Raw genomic sequence first — 15050 nt, 5'->3', positions numbered from 1 at the left:
ATCACAGATTTGCCTTTCCATTATAAAACCTGGGGGTCCATGACATACATGGTAAATATTAATTTTGCCAACACATAAATTTTAATCATGAGAAATAAATGACCAGTAACACAGAGGAGAGTTAGGAAACAATGAGTGAACCTAGTAGTCCACCTAGCAACCATAGTCTGTTGTTTCCTGCTCCTTGATTCATGAAGTGATTAAAAAATATTTTCTTGGTAAAAGAAGCCAACTGTTAATGACAGTGATGAAAATATAGAAAAAGATAAGGAGGCCTAAGGAAGTGATGACTATTAGTCAAAAATTAAGTTTTAAATGAAATTTTAAAGTGAAATATTGAATTTGGCAGTAATTTAAATCAACAATGTAAACAAATCCTCTATATGCTCTATAAATAAAACAATTAATGAAACTGTTTTTGGAATTGTTCTAATCAGTGCAAAACTTGCATGTTTGAAGAAATTATAAGCTATTATTGCCTCTCACAATTGTGGATTCATGAAGGTGTCAGGAAGTACCCATTGAGAACAAAGTTCTAACAACTGTATTTATGTTGAGTTTCTCTTTCAATTACAAAGTGAGAATTTCCACAATTCCTTTCCCAGTTTTATAATGAATACAGTATGGGAAGAAATATAATCTATAAAGAAACAAATGTATATTAAAAGAACGGAGAGCAACAGGAACAAATGAGAAGTTTTAAAATATTAGTCATGACAGTAGACTATATTCTTGGCCTGCTATATGGTCCTTCCTTTGGGGAACCAATCCTCCCTCCCATTCCATGGGATTTGAATCAGACTAACCCCTCTAATCTGTGTCTGCATCCTGGACCCAGCTTGGCCCACCAGGGTACTCCATGCTAACTGGCTAAAGGACTGGTTCTAAGATAGGTATTTGAGTCAAGATGGTACAGTCTGAGTCCTCCCTAGGATCTTGCTTTTGGAATGTTCAGAAAAGACATCCTTTATTTTGGGATTATGAGATTTAAAGACACATTAACTGAAGCTCCTTTTGGCCACCTTTCCCAGTGCTAGTTCCAAGAATAAGACTAATGCAAGAGCCTTGAGATGCAAAACAAAAGCAAAAACAAGAGCACATCCCAATGACATCATTAAAAGTCAAACATCTAGATACCCTCAAACTATTTCTACTCCTGAAATTTTGATTTATGCAAACTAATAAGGTCCCTCTTTTCCTTAAGCTACTTTGATTTGACATTCTATTGCTTTAAACTGAAAGGGTTTCCAATATACTAACTATACAGAGAAAAATAACTTGTTACTGAGTAAACTCAGTTAATTATTCCAGTATACTACATCATAAAAGGAACTCTAGATTACAGTGACTTCTTACCTTCACAACACTTAATAAAGATACTTTGAATTACAGCTAGCACTCATCATGAAATATACAACATGCAACCCTGAATAAATGTGATCTGGGTACTCACACTCATCCAGCCCCAGCTGATAGGCCAAGTTCTGTAGGCCTCGTACCTTCTCCATTAAATTAGCTGTGGTGAGGCTCCCCAGTTCTGAAACAGAATCATTTATTTCAATACCATATCTTTCTACTGTTCTCTAGTTAACAATCCATTCAGGTTGGAAATCCTTGTTATAGAAGTTTTCAAGCTTAATTCTTATCTAATAAGTAGAAAATGGATTCATATCTCTTCTCACCCAATCATTCCTCTTACACTTACACACACACACACACACACACACACCCAGTGAATTTTTCCTACTGTTACAAAATGCTTCAGATGAACTTATGTTTAAGGCACAGGTCAATTTGTATGGAACATAATGCTATGATCCCTTATTAGAAATCTAAAGTTTCCTTAGAAAATACATACTGATGAGACGTTATATAAATGTCCATTTGGAACATTATAACAATGAACCTGAGATGCCCTTGAGACTTAATTTTTCCATGGTTGGAGGAGGGGATCTGCATTTAAGCATTTCATGCAGAACAATAAATTACTTCTGAAATCAAATAAAGGTGTTGTTTTCTCCCACTTATCATGCCACACTCATTATCCATATCTGGCATAAGGAGACTTTCGTGATCTGTTCAGCTGCTTAAACAGCTCAAGAATGCCAGATTTTTACCTTAATTTCAGTCTATTACTTCAACCATCATGAATCTTAATACCAGAAAGATGATAAAAATTAAATAAAGTAGAGCAAAATCAAGGAAAATTAATGTTTTTTAATTTAAATTACTACTTTGTGGTTGAGTTCCAAGTCATTTATCAAACAACAATATTCACTACTTATAGTATTCTTTATGGGAGAAATTGATGGGATAGAAAGAACTAAAAGACAGGTCTTAACCCACTAAGGGGTTATCAATTAATAGTACTGACAACAATATATAGCAGTAAATTCTAAATAAGGCACTTGTGTAAGACTGGTAAGAGACTAGACTTAAAAGATCAGTTTAAATTTTAACTCTTTCTAATAAATCTTGGTTAAGTTAAACTCTGAACCTTGGATATCATCATACCTAACTCACATGACCTTTACGAGAATTAAATGGGAAAAATTTATGTGAGAGCTTTTGTCGACTATAGCATTACACAAAATAAAGTTAATATTAAAGGAATTTAGCAGCAGAAGAAATCATTCTGAGTGGGTCCTGAATTGAAGGGATTTATACATATGGAAAAGTAAAGATAAGCATTCAGACATGAAGAACCATGAAATCAGCTTGGTTAAGTAGACGGTCTGACTGCAGCAAATACTTATAAGGGCACAGTGAGAGAGTGGAAAGGTGGTTTGTAGAGGAACATAAATGTCAGGTTAAAAGTCAGAGGTTACCAGCATTGCTTACCTTTCAACATGTCAATGTCATCACGTTCTATTTCAGCCATCCATTTGGGTGGAGAACTAGTAATAGGCTGTCAGAATATAAGAATATATCCACTCAGATACATACAAAACGTAAAGAAACTGTAATCTTCCTTCTTATAGAAAAGTAGCTTGTCACACAGACTTCAGGTGTTTGAAAATACTGGCAAATTATAGTTTCAAAAACCCAGATTTCTCTAGGTTCAGATATGACCTATGGTCACCTCGCAAAATAATTCCACTCATTTTTACAGCTGGTCTCAAAGAAATGATCTTAGAAGAAAGGTCTATTATTACTATTTCATGGATAAGAGGTTAGTAAAGCAATGAAAGAAATTACTTGAAATTCAGTTCTGATAAAAGCCTCCAACTGAACTGTTTGAGACAATCAGGAAGTAACATTCTCTGGCAGAGGAGAAGATTCATAGAACGATGTCTCTCTCTCTCTCTCTCTCTCTCTCTCCACACACACACACACACACACACACAGGAATATTACCCAACCATTAAAAAGAATGAAATCGGGTGCCTGGGTGGCTCAGTCATTAAGCGTCTGCCTTCAGCTCAGGTCATGATCCCAGGGTCCTGGGATCGAGTCCCGCATCGGGCTCCCTGCTCCGTGGGAGGCCTGCTTCTCCCTCTCCCACTCTCCCTGCTTGTGTTCCCTCTCTCGCTGTGTCTCTCTCTGTCAAACAAATAAAATCTTAAAAAAAAAAAAAAAAAGAATGAAATCTTGGGGCGCCTGGGTGGTTCAGTCGGTTGAGCAGCCAGCTCTTAGCTTTGGCTCAGGTCATGATCTTGGGATTGAGCCCACTGTCAGGCTCCGTGCTCAGCAGGGAGTCGGCTTGAAGTCTCTCCCTCTGCCCCTCCCCCCACTCGCATTCACTATCTCTAAGATAAATAAAATCTTAAAAAAAAAAAATGAAATCCTGCCATTTGTGACAACATGAATGGACCTAGAGGGTATTATGTTAAGTGAAAATAAGTCAGACAAAGAAAGACAAATAGCATATGATTTCACTTATATGTGAATCTGAAAACAAAACAAATGAGCAAATAAAAAACAGAAAGAGACTCATGAATACAGAGAACAAACTGGTGGTTGTGTTGGGGGGATGGGCAAAATAGTGAGAGGGATTAAGAGGTACAAACTTGCAGTTATAAAGTAAATAAGTCACAGAAATTAAAAGTACAGCATGGGGAATATAGCCAATAATAACATAATATATATAATTGTTGATTCACTACGTTATACACCTGAAACTATTATATGTCAACTATACTTTAATTAAAATTTTTAAAAAGAGGAAATCCTCAATTTGTGAGAGAAGACTGTGATCATCACTTCAGATTTCATTTTATTGTAGACACTAGAAAACTAGAATTTTAAGTTATCCTCTCATTTCTCAAAAGTAAACTTATAAAATATGAAAGAGAGCCCATTTTTGGAATAACTTTGGTCAACAGTTTTCAATCCTACTTGCACATGAGAATCATCTATGGAACAAAAAAATACAGATGACCTGGCCACACTCCAGATGCACTGATTAAGAATACTGGAGGTGGAATGAGGGTTCAGTGGAGAGAACAGAGCAACGGATATTACATATGTATTTTTTTTAATGTAACACCATCGTAATACCGTCCATTTAACTTCAAAAACACTTTAGTATCCTAAACATACAAAAAAGGTAACAGAACATTGCAAATTGTGTTTAGTACAGGTTCTTGAAATTTCACTGTTGCAGGGGCTCTTTGCTTTACAGACGAGGAGTTCTACAGTTCGTTTAAAAACAAAGTTGAGGGCACCTGGGTGGCTCAGTTGGTTAAGCGACTGCCTTCGGCTCAGGTCATGATCCTGGAGTCCCGGGATCGAGTCCCGCATCGGGCTCCCTGCTCGGCAGGGAGTCTGCTTCTCCCTCTGACCCTCCTCCCTCTCATGCTCTCTGTCTCTCATTCTGTCTCAAATAAATAAATAAAATCTTTAAAAAAAAAAAAAAAACAAAGTTGAAAACTACAACACTTAATTTAAAAAGATCCAAACACTTCTCATACCAGTGGACCCCCCTCCTTTTCCACAGGTAAGAATGGCAGCAGAATGCTGTCACTATACACACGAACAAGACAACGTGAAGCTCAATGAACACCCACTGCAGTGTTCACAGGTCTAGCCTCACAGCACACATCCCAAGCTACAACCATTACATATGTTTAGTTGTTTTTTTTTTAAAGATTTTATTTATTTGAGACAGAGAGAATGAGAGAGAGAGCACAGAGAGAGGGCCAGAGGGAGAAGCAGACTCCCTGCTGAGCAGGGAGCCCGATGCGGGACTCGATCCAGGGACTCCAGGATCATGACCTGAGCCGAAGGCAGTCGCTTAACCAACTGAGCCACCCAGGCGCCCCTATACCACGGGATTTTTAACCTGGGGTCCTGGGATGACCTAGAAACAAAACTTATTATGAATGTGCATACTTCTAGGGAAAAGGGGTAGATACATAATCAGATTTTCAAAAAACAACATATTTTAATAAAAGTGTTTTTTTTTAAACCGCTTATTTGTATTTACAACTCAAAATATTTAGTTGTTACCAAATATAATTAACTAAACTGAAAAGTAAGTATAAATGAGAATGTAAGAAAATTAAGTTAGGTACTTTATACTCAACCTACTAGACAAAAGCTGATCTAATACTAATAGCTACGAAGTACTGTTTATTATGTCCTAGGCACTATGCAAAGTGTTTTATATGCATGATGGCATTTTACACTAAGAATCCTATGAGGTAGTTTCAGATGAGAACACTAAGGCTCAAAAATGTTAGGAAACTTGCTCAGGTCACAGACCGTGAAGTAGCAGATTCAGGACTCAAATCCAAGTGTGTCTGAGTCCAAAACCCTATACCATCCTGAACTCTCAGGCTTAGGCCTTACTGAATGTTAAATGAGCACAGGCCAGCTTTCATATAACCCTAGCTCTTGAATAAATGGGAGGCTACAAAATCTAAACTACCTCTGAACAGATACTCTCAAGGAACCAGAAAGCCACAGGACCTTAATATATTTTAATTTTATTTATTTGTTTATTTTTTAAACATTTTATTTATTTATTTGAGAGAGAGAGAGAATGAGCAGGGGGAGAAGCAGAGCGAGAGGGACAAGTACAATGAGTAGCCCGATGCAGGGCTTGAACCCATGACCCCAAGATCATGACCTGAGACAAAATCAAGAGTCAGACGCTCAACTGACTGAGCTGCCCAGATGCTCCTGGGGGGGGGCCTTAATATTTAACTCAGTACCTATAACTCTAATAATAAGTAGAGAATACTAAGCACATAGCAAGGTACAGAAGATTCTTGAACTTTCATTGTTGCAGTGGCTCTTCCCTATACAGACAATGAAGAGTACTACAGTTTATTTTTTAAAGATTTTATTTATTTATTTGACAGAGAGAGCACGCACAAGCAGGGGGAGCAGGAGAGGGAGAAGCAGGCTCCCTGCTGAGCAAGGAGCCCGATGCAGGGCTCAATCCCAGGACTCCAGAATCATGACCTGAGTCAAAGGCAGATGCTTAACTGACTGAGCCACCCAGGTGCCCCTCTACAGTTTGTTTAAAAACAAAGTTTAAAAATTTTTAAACTACCTTTAAAAACAAAGTTTAAACTACCTTTAAAACTACCACATTTCACTTAAAAAGTGAGAGTTATATTACAAATCCCCAGTGGCATGGTTTACTAGATAGAGCATGAGCTCTGTAATAGATACAACCTGCATTCAAATCCTGCTCCGTCACTGCCTAGAACTTGCGCAAGTAATTTTCAAGGTTCTCTTTCAGTTAGTGCTTTTAACACTGGACTCAAATGCTTCTGCATATGGTGTTAAAAGTATGGATGCTAGTAATCAGATCAGTGGATTCAAAGCCTAGTTCTGCCACTTATAGCCTATAACCTTGGGTAACCTACTTAACCTCTCTCTCTGTGCCCATTTCCTTACCTATAAAATTGGGATAATAAATAGTATCTATACCCCACATGGCTTTGTGAAGATTAAATGATATACATAAAGTACAGAGAACAGTGCCAGGCATGTGGTAAGCACTATGTAAGTGCTAGCTCATACTATAATCCCATTCTCCCGGTTGTGGGAATATAAGAGAATATATGGAGAGCATCAAGCACAGTGCCTGCTGCCCTGAAAGTACAAAGGTTGTGGCTCTAATGGATGTCTTCCTTTGCTTTTTGTTAAGCCACTGAGAAATTTCAAAATCCTGTAAGGAGGTATAAGATAAGGTCAATAATGCATCCCATAAACAAAAGAGAAAAGCTTCAAAATCATGGCAAAAAAGAATACTGGTGTTACATCAAAGATTTCAACTGCTTTACCTTAAAAGCTTTCAAGCTGAGAAAAGAGGCTAATACACAAAGGTCAAAATGCCAAAACAGAACATCTGAACAGAGGAAGACATTATCATTAACATGATGATAATGTACACAGATTTCCAGGGCTGTAGTTACAAACTGATTGGAAGCCTATGACATTTTTCTTGAAAATAAATAGGAGATATTTGAGCTTTTATTAAGGAGCAAAACACTGGATAAACTTCATTGGGTAAGTGAAATATTACTTACACTTTTAAAGGAAGCTGCAAATTCAGCGACACCTGGTACTGAAAAGAAAAAACACATTATTTATTAAATAAACATTTTAGTGCCCCAGACATAGAGGATCCAAATAAAAAGAAGAAAACAGCCTTGTCTTCAAGGAGCTTATCGTCTGGAAGAGGAGAAAGAGTAACTCAGTAATTATAATACTGGTTAAGTGCTCCAAGAAAGATACCAGGCGTTATGGGAAGAAAAAAAAGATAAAGAAATCTGTATCAGACTGAGGGGGCAGGAAAAGCTTCTTAGAGAAAATGCCTCAACTGAACTTGCAACGACAGGAGTTAGGTGGATGAGAGAATGGGAGATACACTATCTCTTACCAGAAAGTTTAAATTTCTTTTTTAGGTATGCGGTCCTGTCATGGATTGACAATTGGATAATTGTTTATTTAAATGCCTCACAGGAAGTATCACATTAGAAAACAGAAAGATAAAAAGCAGATATTTAAAAATAAAATACTGTTCAACCTCACTTATAAAGAAATATGAACTAAAAATAATAAAAATCAGTAACATCCAGGGGCTCCTGGTGGCTCAGTCAGTTGAGCGTCTGACTCTTGGTTTTGGCTCAGATCATGATCTCAGAGTCATGAGACTGAGCAGCCCCCCTCACCACCACCACCCCCCGTCAGACTCTGCTCAGCGTGCAGTCTTCCTGAAATTCTCTCTCTCCCTCTCCCTCTGCCCCTCCCCGCCCTCTAAAATAAATAAATAAATCTTTTTAAAAAATTAGAAACATCCAATATTGGCTAGTATGTGGGTAAATGGGCACTCTCACACACAGCCATCATCTTCCTTGTGCACAAAGATACGTGTTAAGTTGTTTGTAATATCAAACAGTGGATCTTGGGTTTCCAAATAGGGTAGGAATACATAAACAACAGTTTATCTATTATAATCAAATACTTTAGGAGAATGAAGTAGATCTACACCTACTAACATAGAAAGATCCATTAATAAATTACTAGGTAGAATAAGTTAAGCTACATTAGCTTAACCATGTACATATGACCCCATCATTATACCCCCAAAAAACAAAAATAAAACAAAAACCCAAACAAACCCAAAAAACCCTGCTATGTACTTTAAAAATACGTATTTAGGGGTGCGTGGGTGGCTCAGTTGTTAGGCGTCTGCCTTCAGCTCAGTCATGATCCCTGGGTCCTGGGATCGAGCCCCGCATCGGGCTCCTCGCTCTGCAGGAAGCCTGCTTCTCCCTCTCCCGCTCCCCCTGCTTGTGTTCCCTCTCTCGCTGTGTCTCTCTCTGTCAAATAAGTAAAATCTTTAAAAAAAATAAAAATACATATTTATTTGTTTACGTATATAATCATAAAAAAGGCCGAAAGGATTTGTACCAAACTATTAATTGTGAGTTTATAACAGTGAGTGAAGGAGGTGAGGAGCTGCTACTTTCTGTATCTCTGTTCTTTTAAAGGCTCTCTATCATTTCCTGAGTCACATTGTGTGCCGAAAGAGTTAAACTACCAAACAGCTATTCTTAACATTAGACCACAGAATTCAGTCTCTTCCCTGTGAAGTAAAATCAAAACTTTAACCATTACAGTTAAATGATAACTTCAAAAATCTCTCTCAAAGTAGCACTGGGTTCTGCTGTATTGATTCTGATATCAAGAAACCAAAAACTTACATTGTTCTGGCCAAAGGTCTGGTGAGGCACGGTCAAGTTTTTCAAAACTTAGCAAAGATGCTTCCAGATCTGTCCCTAGAACAAAACACCCAGATGAGCCAAGAAGACACAAAACACGTAAATTTACATTTTACAACATTTCAGTCTCAAAGAACACAACAAACTGGAATCTTCACTTGGAAGTCTAGAAATCTGAGGTTGGTTTTTTTTTTTAAGATTTTATTTATTTATTTGAAAGAGAGACAGAGAGTGCGAGCAGGGTGAGGGGCAGAGGAAGAAGCAGACTCCAGGATCATGACCAGAGCTGAAGGCAGACGCTTAACTGACTAAGCCACCCACATGCTCCAGAAATCTGAGTTCTATAACCACTGATACTGCTGGGGCATGGTGTTTATACAAATAAATCATTCTCCGTCATCAAACTTCACTTCTCTGATCTCTAAAATGGGAGCAATATTTTAGTGGGGTGTTAGGAAAAATAAGTATCAACAAACCCACCTGCATCTTCACTCATACTCTTAGACTTTTCCCCAATTAAGACAAACTCCCCTGTAGAGCTCTGGATGTCATTTTCTCTTGCTTTATCAAAGACATTATCTTGAATAATCTCTCTTGCACAATCAATTTCTACCTTCTCTACTGGCTCCTACTCCTACTCAACAGCAAGCAAGCCTGCTCTAGAATTCCCCTTCTTTGAAAAAAAACTCTTCTGGGACCCCATTACCTCCTTACTCCTCCTTCATTACAAAAGTTCTTGAGTTGTCTATCCTGATGTCTCCACTTCCTCACCTCACATTCTCTCCTTAACCCAACACAATCAGGCTTCTGCTCCCACATACATGGAGAGTGCTGTGGTCAATGTCACCTATGACCTATGTTGCTAAATCCAGTGGTCACTTCTCTGTTGTCTGTGACTTCTTTGCAGCATTTACACACTGACCACTCTCCTTGAAAAACTCCACTTCCAGGGCCTCTGGGTGGCTGAGCCAGTTAAGCATCTGACTCTTGGTTTCAGCTCAGGTCATGATCTTAGGGTTGTGAGATCAAGCCCTGCATCAGGCTCCATGCTCAGCAGGGAGTCTGCTTGAGATTTTCTCACTTTCCCTCTCCCTCTGTACCCCCCCTCGCACATGCTCTCTCTCTCAAATAAATAAATCTTTAAAAAGAGAGAGAGAAAAAAGAAAAACTCCACTACCAGCTTCTGTTAAACCACTATGCTGGTTTTTCCTCCTACCTCACCGACTCCTTCCTTACTTTCCTCCACTCAGGTCCCACCGCAGGCTGGCTTCATTCTTTACCTAAAGCCTCCTAAGGAGATCTCATCTAGCCCCATAGCCATTACTGTCATTTATATGTCAATAACTCCACATTTATATTTCCAGTCCCAAGCTTTCCCAGAACTTCAGAGGTATAGCTAAGAGGTTACTTAACAAACTTCTCTGCTAGAGCTCTGATAACTCTTGACATCTCTCACCATTTACATGTGTGAAAACCTTTCTGAGTCTAATAATTACGTTAAAACCACCTCCATCTCAAGAAATAGCACCACCGTGAACCCCAGTTCTCAAATCAAAACCCAGAGGTCATCCATCCTTCATGCCTCCCTTTCCTTCAATCTTCCATTACCATCCATTAGTAAATCTAGTAGTTTCCATCTCCAAAATACACCATGAAACCAAATTAATTAACCAAGGAACCATCACTTCTCTCCCAGACTACTTCAGAAGCTTCTCAACAGTTCTCCCTGCTTCTATTCTTACCTCTTCCCCTTTCTACCCAAATCTGTTCTTCACAAAGTAGCCAGAACTGATTTTTTTTTTTTTAAATGTCAATCAGTTTGTGTCACTCTTCAGGGTAAGGGACTTCTTCAGGGGTAAGGGACTTCTTCCCAGCTAATTTCATGAATGTATATCGGCCATGCCCTAAAAATAATCATGCATGATCCAGCCCTTGCCTAATTCTTTGACACCATTTCTTTGCCACTCATGCCTCTGCACACAGTAGGTGCTCAAAATTAATAACAATTAACATTTGTTAATTACATATTGTGTGCTCAGTATGCTTACTAGTCGCATAAATTAATGCTCTAAACAGCGATTCTTAACACTTTCTGGGTGAGTCACATCTCCAGAAATCGGGGTGGGGGGGAAGCTATGGCCTCATTCCCTGGAGGATGTACGTATATATAAACTTTTTCAACATGTGTTTTTCTCTAACCTGAATTTTTTCCCCCAAATATTCTATGGGAATTTCTAGCAGCATTCTAATGGGTAAAGAACTCAACCCTAATAAATTGCCTTAACTAAAGCATCCAAAAATGATAACAAAGAAAAGCTGTATATAATACACAAAATGCCAACTTTCAAACTCCTTAGGAATGTTACTGATGGGAAGTTCAACCATAACAAAAGTGAGCTTATCAAGAATAGGATCTGATAACAAACAAGGGTGGCCTTATGATATCATAGTCTGGGACGTAACTCAGACTCTGCTATGAGTGTTACTCTCATACATTAAGTATTTCAATGTTTTCCTTTTTAAAGATTTTATTTATTTTTCAAAAGAGAAGAGAGAGACAGCAAGAGAGGGAACACAAGCAGGGGGAGTGGGAGAGGGAGAAGCAGGCTCCTCGCTGAGCGGAGAGCCTGATGTGGGGCTCGATCCCAGGACCCCGGGATCATGACCTGAGCCAAAGGCAGACACTCAACTGACTGAGCCACCCAGGCGCCCCTCAATGTTCTCCTTTTTAAAGATATCCCAAGCAGGGGTGCCTGGGTGGCTTAGCCGGTTAAGCATCTGCCTTTGGCTCAGGTCATGATCCCAGGGTCCTGGGTATAGGGCTCCCTGCTCAGCAGAGAATCTGATTTTCCTTCTCCCTCTGCCCTGCCCTTCTGCTCATGCACTCTCTCTCTCTCTCAAATAAATGACTAAAACTTTTTATAAAAAAATCAAGTGTGCAAATAGAGTGAGTACGGAGATGGCTAGATGACCAATGGAAAACAAAATGTTTCCAATATTTTTCATAGCCAAAAAAGGAAAATAGAGAAGACAGGAAAAAATCAAATACAAGGAACATAGCTCTAAAATCTGCAAAACTTATAAATTATAAAAACAATTTAGTAATAAACTGAAAATTTTAATAGCAGTTACTTCTACTTTTTTTTTTTAAAGATTTTATTTATTTATTTGAGAGAGAGAATGAGAGAGAGAGCACATGAGAGGGGGGAGGGTCAGAGGGAGAAGCAGACTCCCTGCCGAGCAGGGAACCCGACACGGGACTCGATCCAGGGACTCCAGGATCATGACCTGAGCCGAAGGCAGCCGCCCAACCAACTGAGCCACCCAGGCGCCCAGTTACTTCTACTTCTATCACTTGGCTGATTTTTTTTAAATTCTGGTAAGATATACATAACAAAATTGACCACTTCAGCCACTTTTAAGAGTACAGTTCAGTGGCATTAAAAACATCCACACTGCTGTGTAACCATCATTACCATCCCTCTCCTGTATATTTTCACCATCCCAAACTGAAATTCTCTAGTCATTAAACAATAACTCCCCATTCTCTTAGCCAACTTTTTTTTTTTTTTTAAGATTTTTATTTATTTATTTGACAGAGAGAGACACAGCGAGAGAGGGAACACAAGCAGGGGGAGTGGGAGAGGGAGAAGCAGGCTCCCTGCAGAGCAGGGAGCCCGATGCGGGACTCGATCCCAGGACCCTGGGATCATGACCTGAGCTGAAGGCAGTCGCTTAACCAACTGAGCCACCCAGGCGCCCTCCCTTAGCCAACTTTTTAAACGTCCTTTTTTTCTGGCAAGAAAAAACACATTTTAAGAGAGCATCCAGGAAGGAGAAGGAATCACCCTCTCTCTCTCTCTCCTTTTTTTTTTTTTAAGATTTATTTGTTTGTTTGAGAGAGTGAGCAGGGGCAGAGAATCCTCAAGCAGACTCCCTGCTGAGCATGGAGCCCCATGTCTGGCTCAATCCCAGGACCCTGAAATCATCTTGAGTGGAAATCAAGAGTTGGCTGCCTAACTGACTGAGCCACCCAGGCACCCCACGGAATCTCTTTAGAATCTGAACACCCATAATTTCTTATACAGTATGCACCTGTGCTCAAAAAACTTAAGACTAGTTAAGCTTGAAACCTGAGACTAATAAATTATTTATGTAGATATTCCAAAAGGCTTGCTGCTTACCAGACACTGTGCTAAACTCTGGGATCCAACTACGAACAAGACACTTGGAATTTATAAACCAGCATGAAAGGGGCAAAGTTAACAGAATAACTATGCTGACAATGAAGGTAACGAGATAGTGAATAATAGTGAGAAGGGGCAACTTCAGATACTGTGTTCTGGGAAACTTTCTCTGAGAGGTGACATCTAAAATGAGACCTGACATGATCTCAGGGTCGTGAGATCGATCCCTGCGTAGGGCAAAAGTTCAGAGCGGAATCCGCTTGAGATTCTTTCCCCCTCCCACTCCCTCCCCCTCTGCTCCACCCGGTCCTCCCACACATGCTCTCTCTCACTCTCTCTCTCTCTAAAAAAAAAGCGTTTACATGATTGATTAATCTTTTCCTCTCCCAAAGCACCTAGCATTATGCCTTTCATATAGCGGGAACTCAGTAATAGCTCTCCTGGCCTCAATTTCCTTATTCCTGAAATAAACTTCCAAGATTTCTTCCAAACACAAAATGTGTTTGAGGAGAAAAAACTACCTATCAATGAAATGGACATGGGGATGGTGGCGGTAGAACTAAAAATTAAGTGAATCCAGAAATGACTGCAAAACCGTAACTAAGGCAGAACCACGCGCAAAAACATGTGGTTATAACAAAACCGCTTAATTGCTAATTGTAGTGCCTTGCATCTTAGCATATAAACAGAAATCATTCACTCACTCAGCCTCAGGAAACAACACATACAGTAGAAGCAAGAGAGTATGAGATAAGTGCATGACTACACTGAAATGCTCACTTCTCCTCTTCCTCCGGACTCTCATTGGGAAGGGCCAAGATAGGGCAATGGTCCCAATCTACCCAGAAAGGAGAGTATCAGGTTTTGCTTGCGGCTTAATCCCGGGATGAGGTCAGCCACCAACCCTCGCTAGGGTTTGAGGGAATCGTTCCAGATGCCCGAAAAGAAGAAAATCGACCCTTCAATGGGGCGCCCTGAGAAGGAGAAAGCTACACTAAGGCACCGCATTTACCCCAGCAGTATCTCCTCCTCGGCCCTGCCTCACCCAAATGGGGCTGAAGCAGGGCCAGGGCGACCCCCGTCCTTTCGCCTGGAATGCGCCCCACGAGGGTGCCCTCCTCCACCCTCTTGGTACAGAGGGGAAACCGGGCACCTCCAGAGCTGCTGTGAAGAAAAGGCGAGCCTGAGGACGCACTCGCATCCTAAGGAAAAGTGGAAAGGAAAGGGCTGGAGCCCAAGGAAAAAAAGCGTAAGTCTAAGGGGCAGAAGAGAGTGGAAGTCCTCAGCAGAGCAAAGAAGGAGGTTGCAGCCGAAAAATCCCAAAGCCGGCTCTTACCGTCTGTGGGAGACGCCATTTTCCAACCCATGTCACGTGAGACGGCCAACCGTCGGCGGGAAAGCAAGGATCCCTAAGCCACGCCCCCCAAAGAAACCCTATCCCCAACTCGCAGCCCCGTCTTATTTCCCCGCCCTATAGGGCAATCTTTGCTAGCCCCGCCCCCAGTGCTGGCCACACTCCCTCGCGCGGTGGAAGAGGTGGAGCGACTGCAAAGTTCTTGAAGGGTCTTATTTACTTTCCTCGGTGAGGGGGTGGGCCGCGGTCGTCCCTGTGGCCAATCCGGGTTCCCGTTTAGGGGGCGTCTCCTCCGAGTGCTCAATACAGAGTACCCTAGTCAAA

The 15050-nt window shown here is 40.3% G+C and overlaps 1 protein-coding gene across 21 annotated transcripts in view; it reads right to left on the bottom strand.

The window, feature by feature from the left end:
• LIN52 (lin-52 DREAM MuvB core complex component) overlaps positions 1 to 14923 on the bottom strand; it is a 135366-nt gene extending 120443 nt beyond the window's left edge. For 9 of the 21 annotated variants that reach the window (XR_010405264.1, XM_045901222.3, XM_064571345.1 and 6 more), the window contains exons 1-5: positions 14709 to 14864; positions 9168 to 9242; positions 7488 to 7525; positions 2842 to 2908; positions 1454 to 1537 (exon numbers count right to left, since the gene is read on the bottom strand). Coding sequence is in view for 19 of the 21 variants with exons in the window: in XM_045901222.3 (XP_045757178.1) it covers positions 1454 to 1537; positions 2842 to 2908; positions 7488 to 7525; positions 9168 to 9242; positions 14709 to 14739 (295 nt within the window). In the remaining 2 variants the exon portion in view is untranslated. Of the gene's footprint in view, positions 1 to 1453; positions 1538 to 2841; positions 2909 to 7487; positions 7526 to 9167; positions 9243 to 14708 lie in introns of all 21 variants that reach the window. The other 12 variants (XR_010405263.1, XM_064571337.1, XM_054513800.2 and 9 more) reach the window with 12 other exon arrangements.
• Between the last annotated feature and the right edge of the window lie 127 nt (positions 14924 to 15050).

The sequence above is a fragment of the Mirounga angustirostris genome, unplaced genomic scaffold (assembly GCF_029215605.1).
Source record: "Mirounga angustirostris isolate CCGP_5_RB_7025 unplaced genomic scaffold, mMirAng1.0.hap1 SCAF_9, whole genome shotgun sequence".
Classification (NCBI taxonomy): Eukaryota; Metazoa; Chordata; class Mammalia; order Carnivora; family Phocidae; genus Mirounga; species Mirounga angustirostris.
This window is presented reverse-complemented; position numbering and strand designations above follow the sequence as displayed.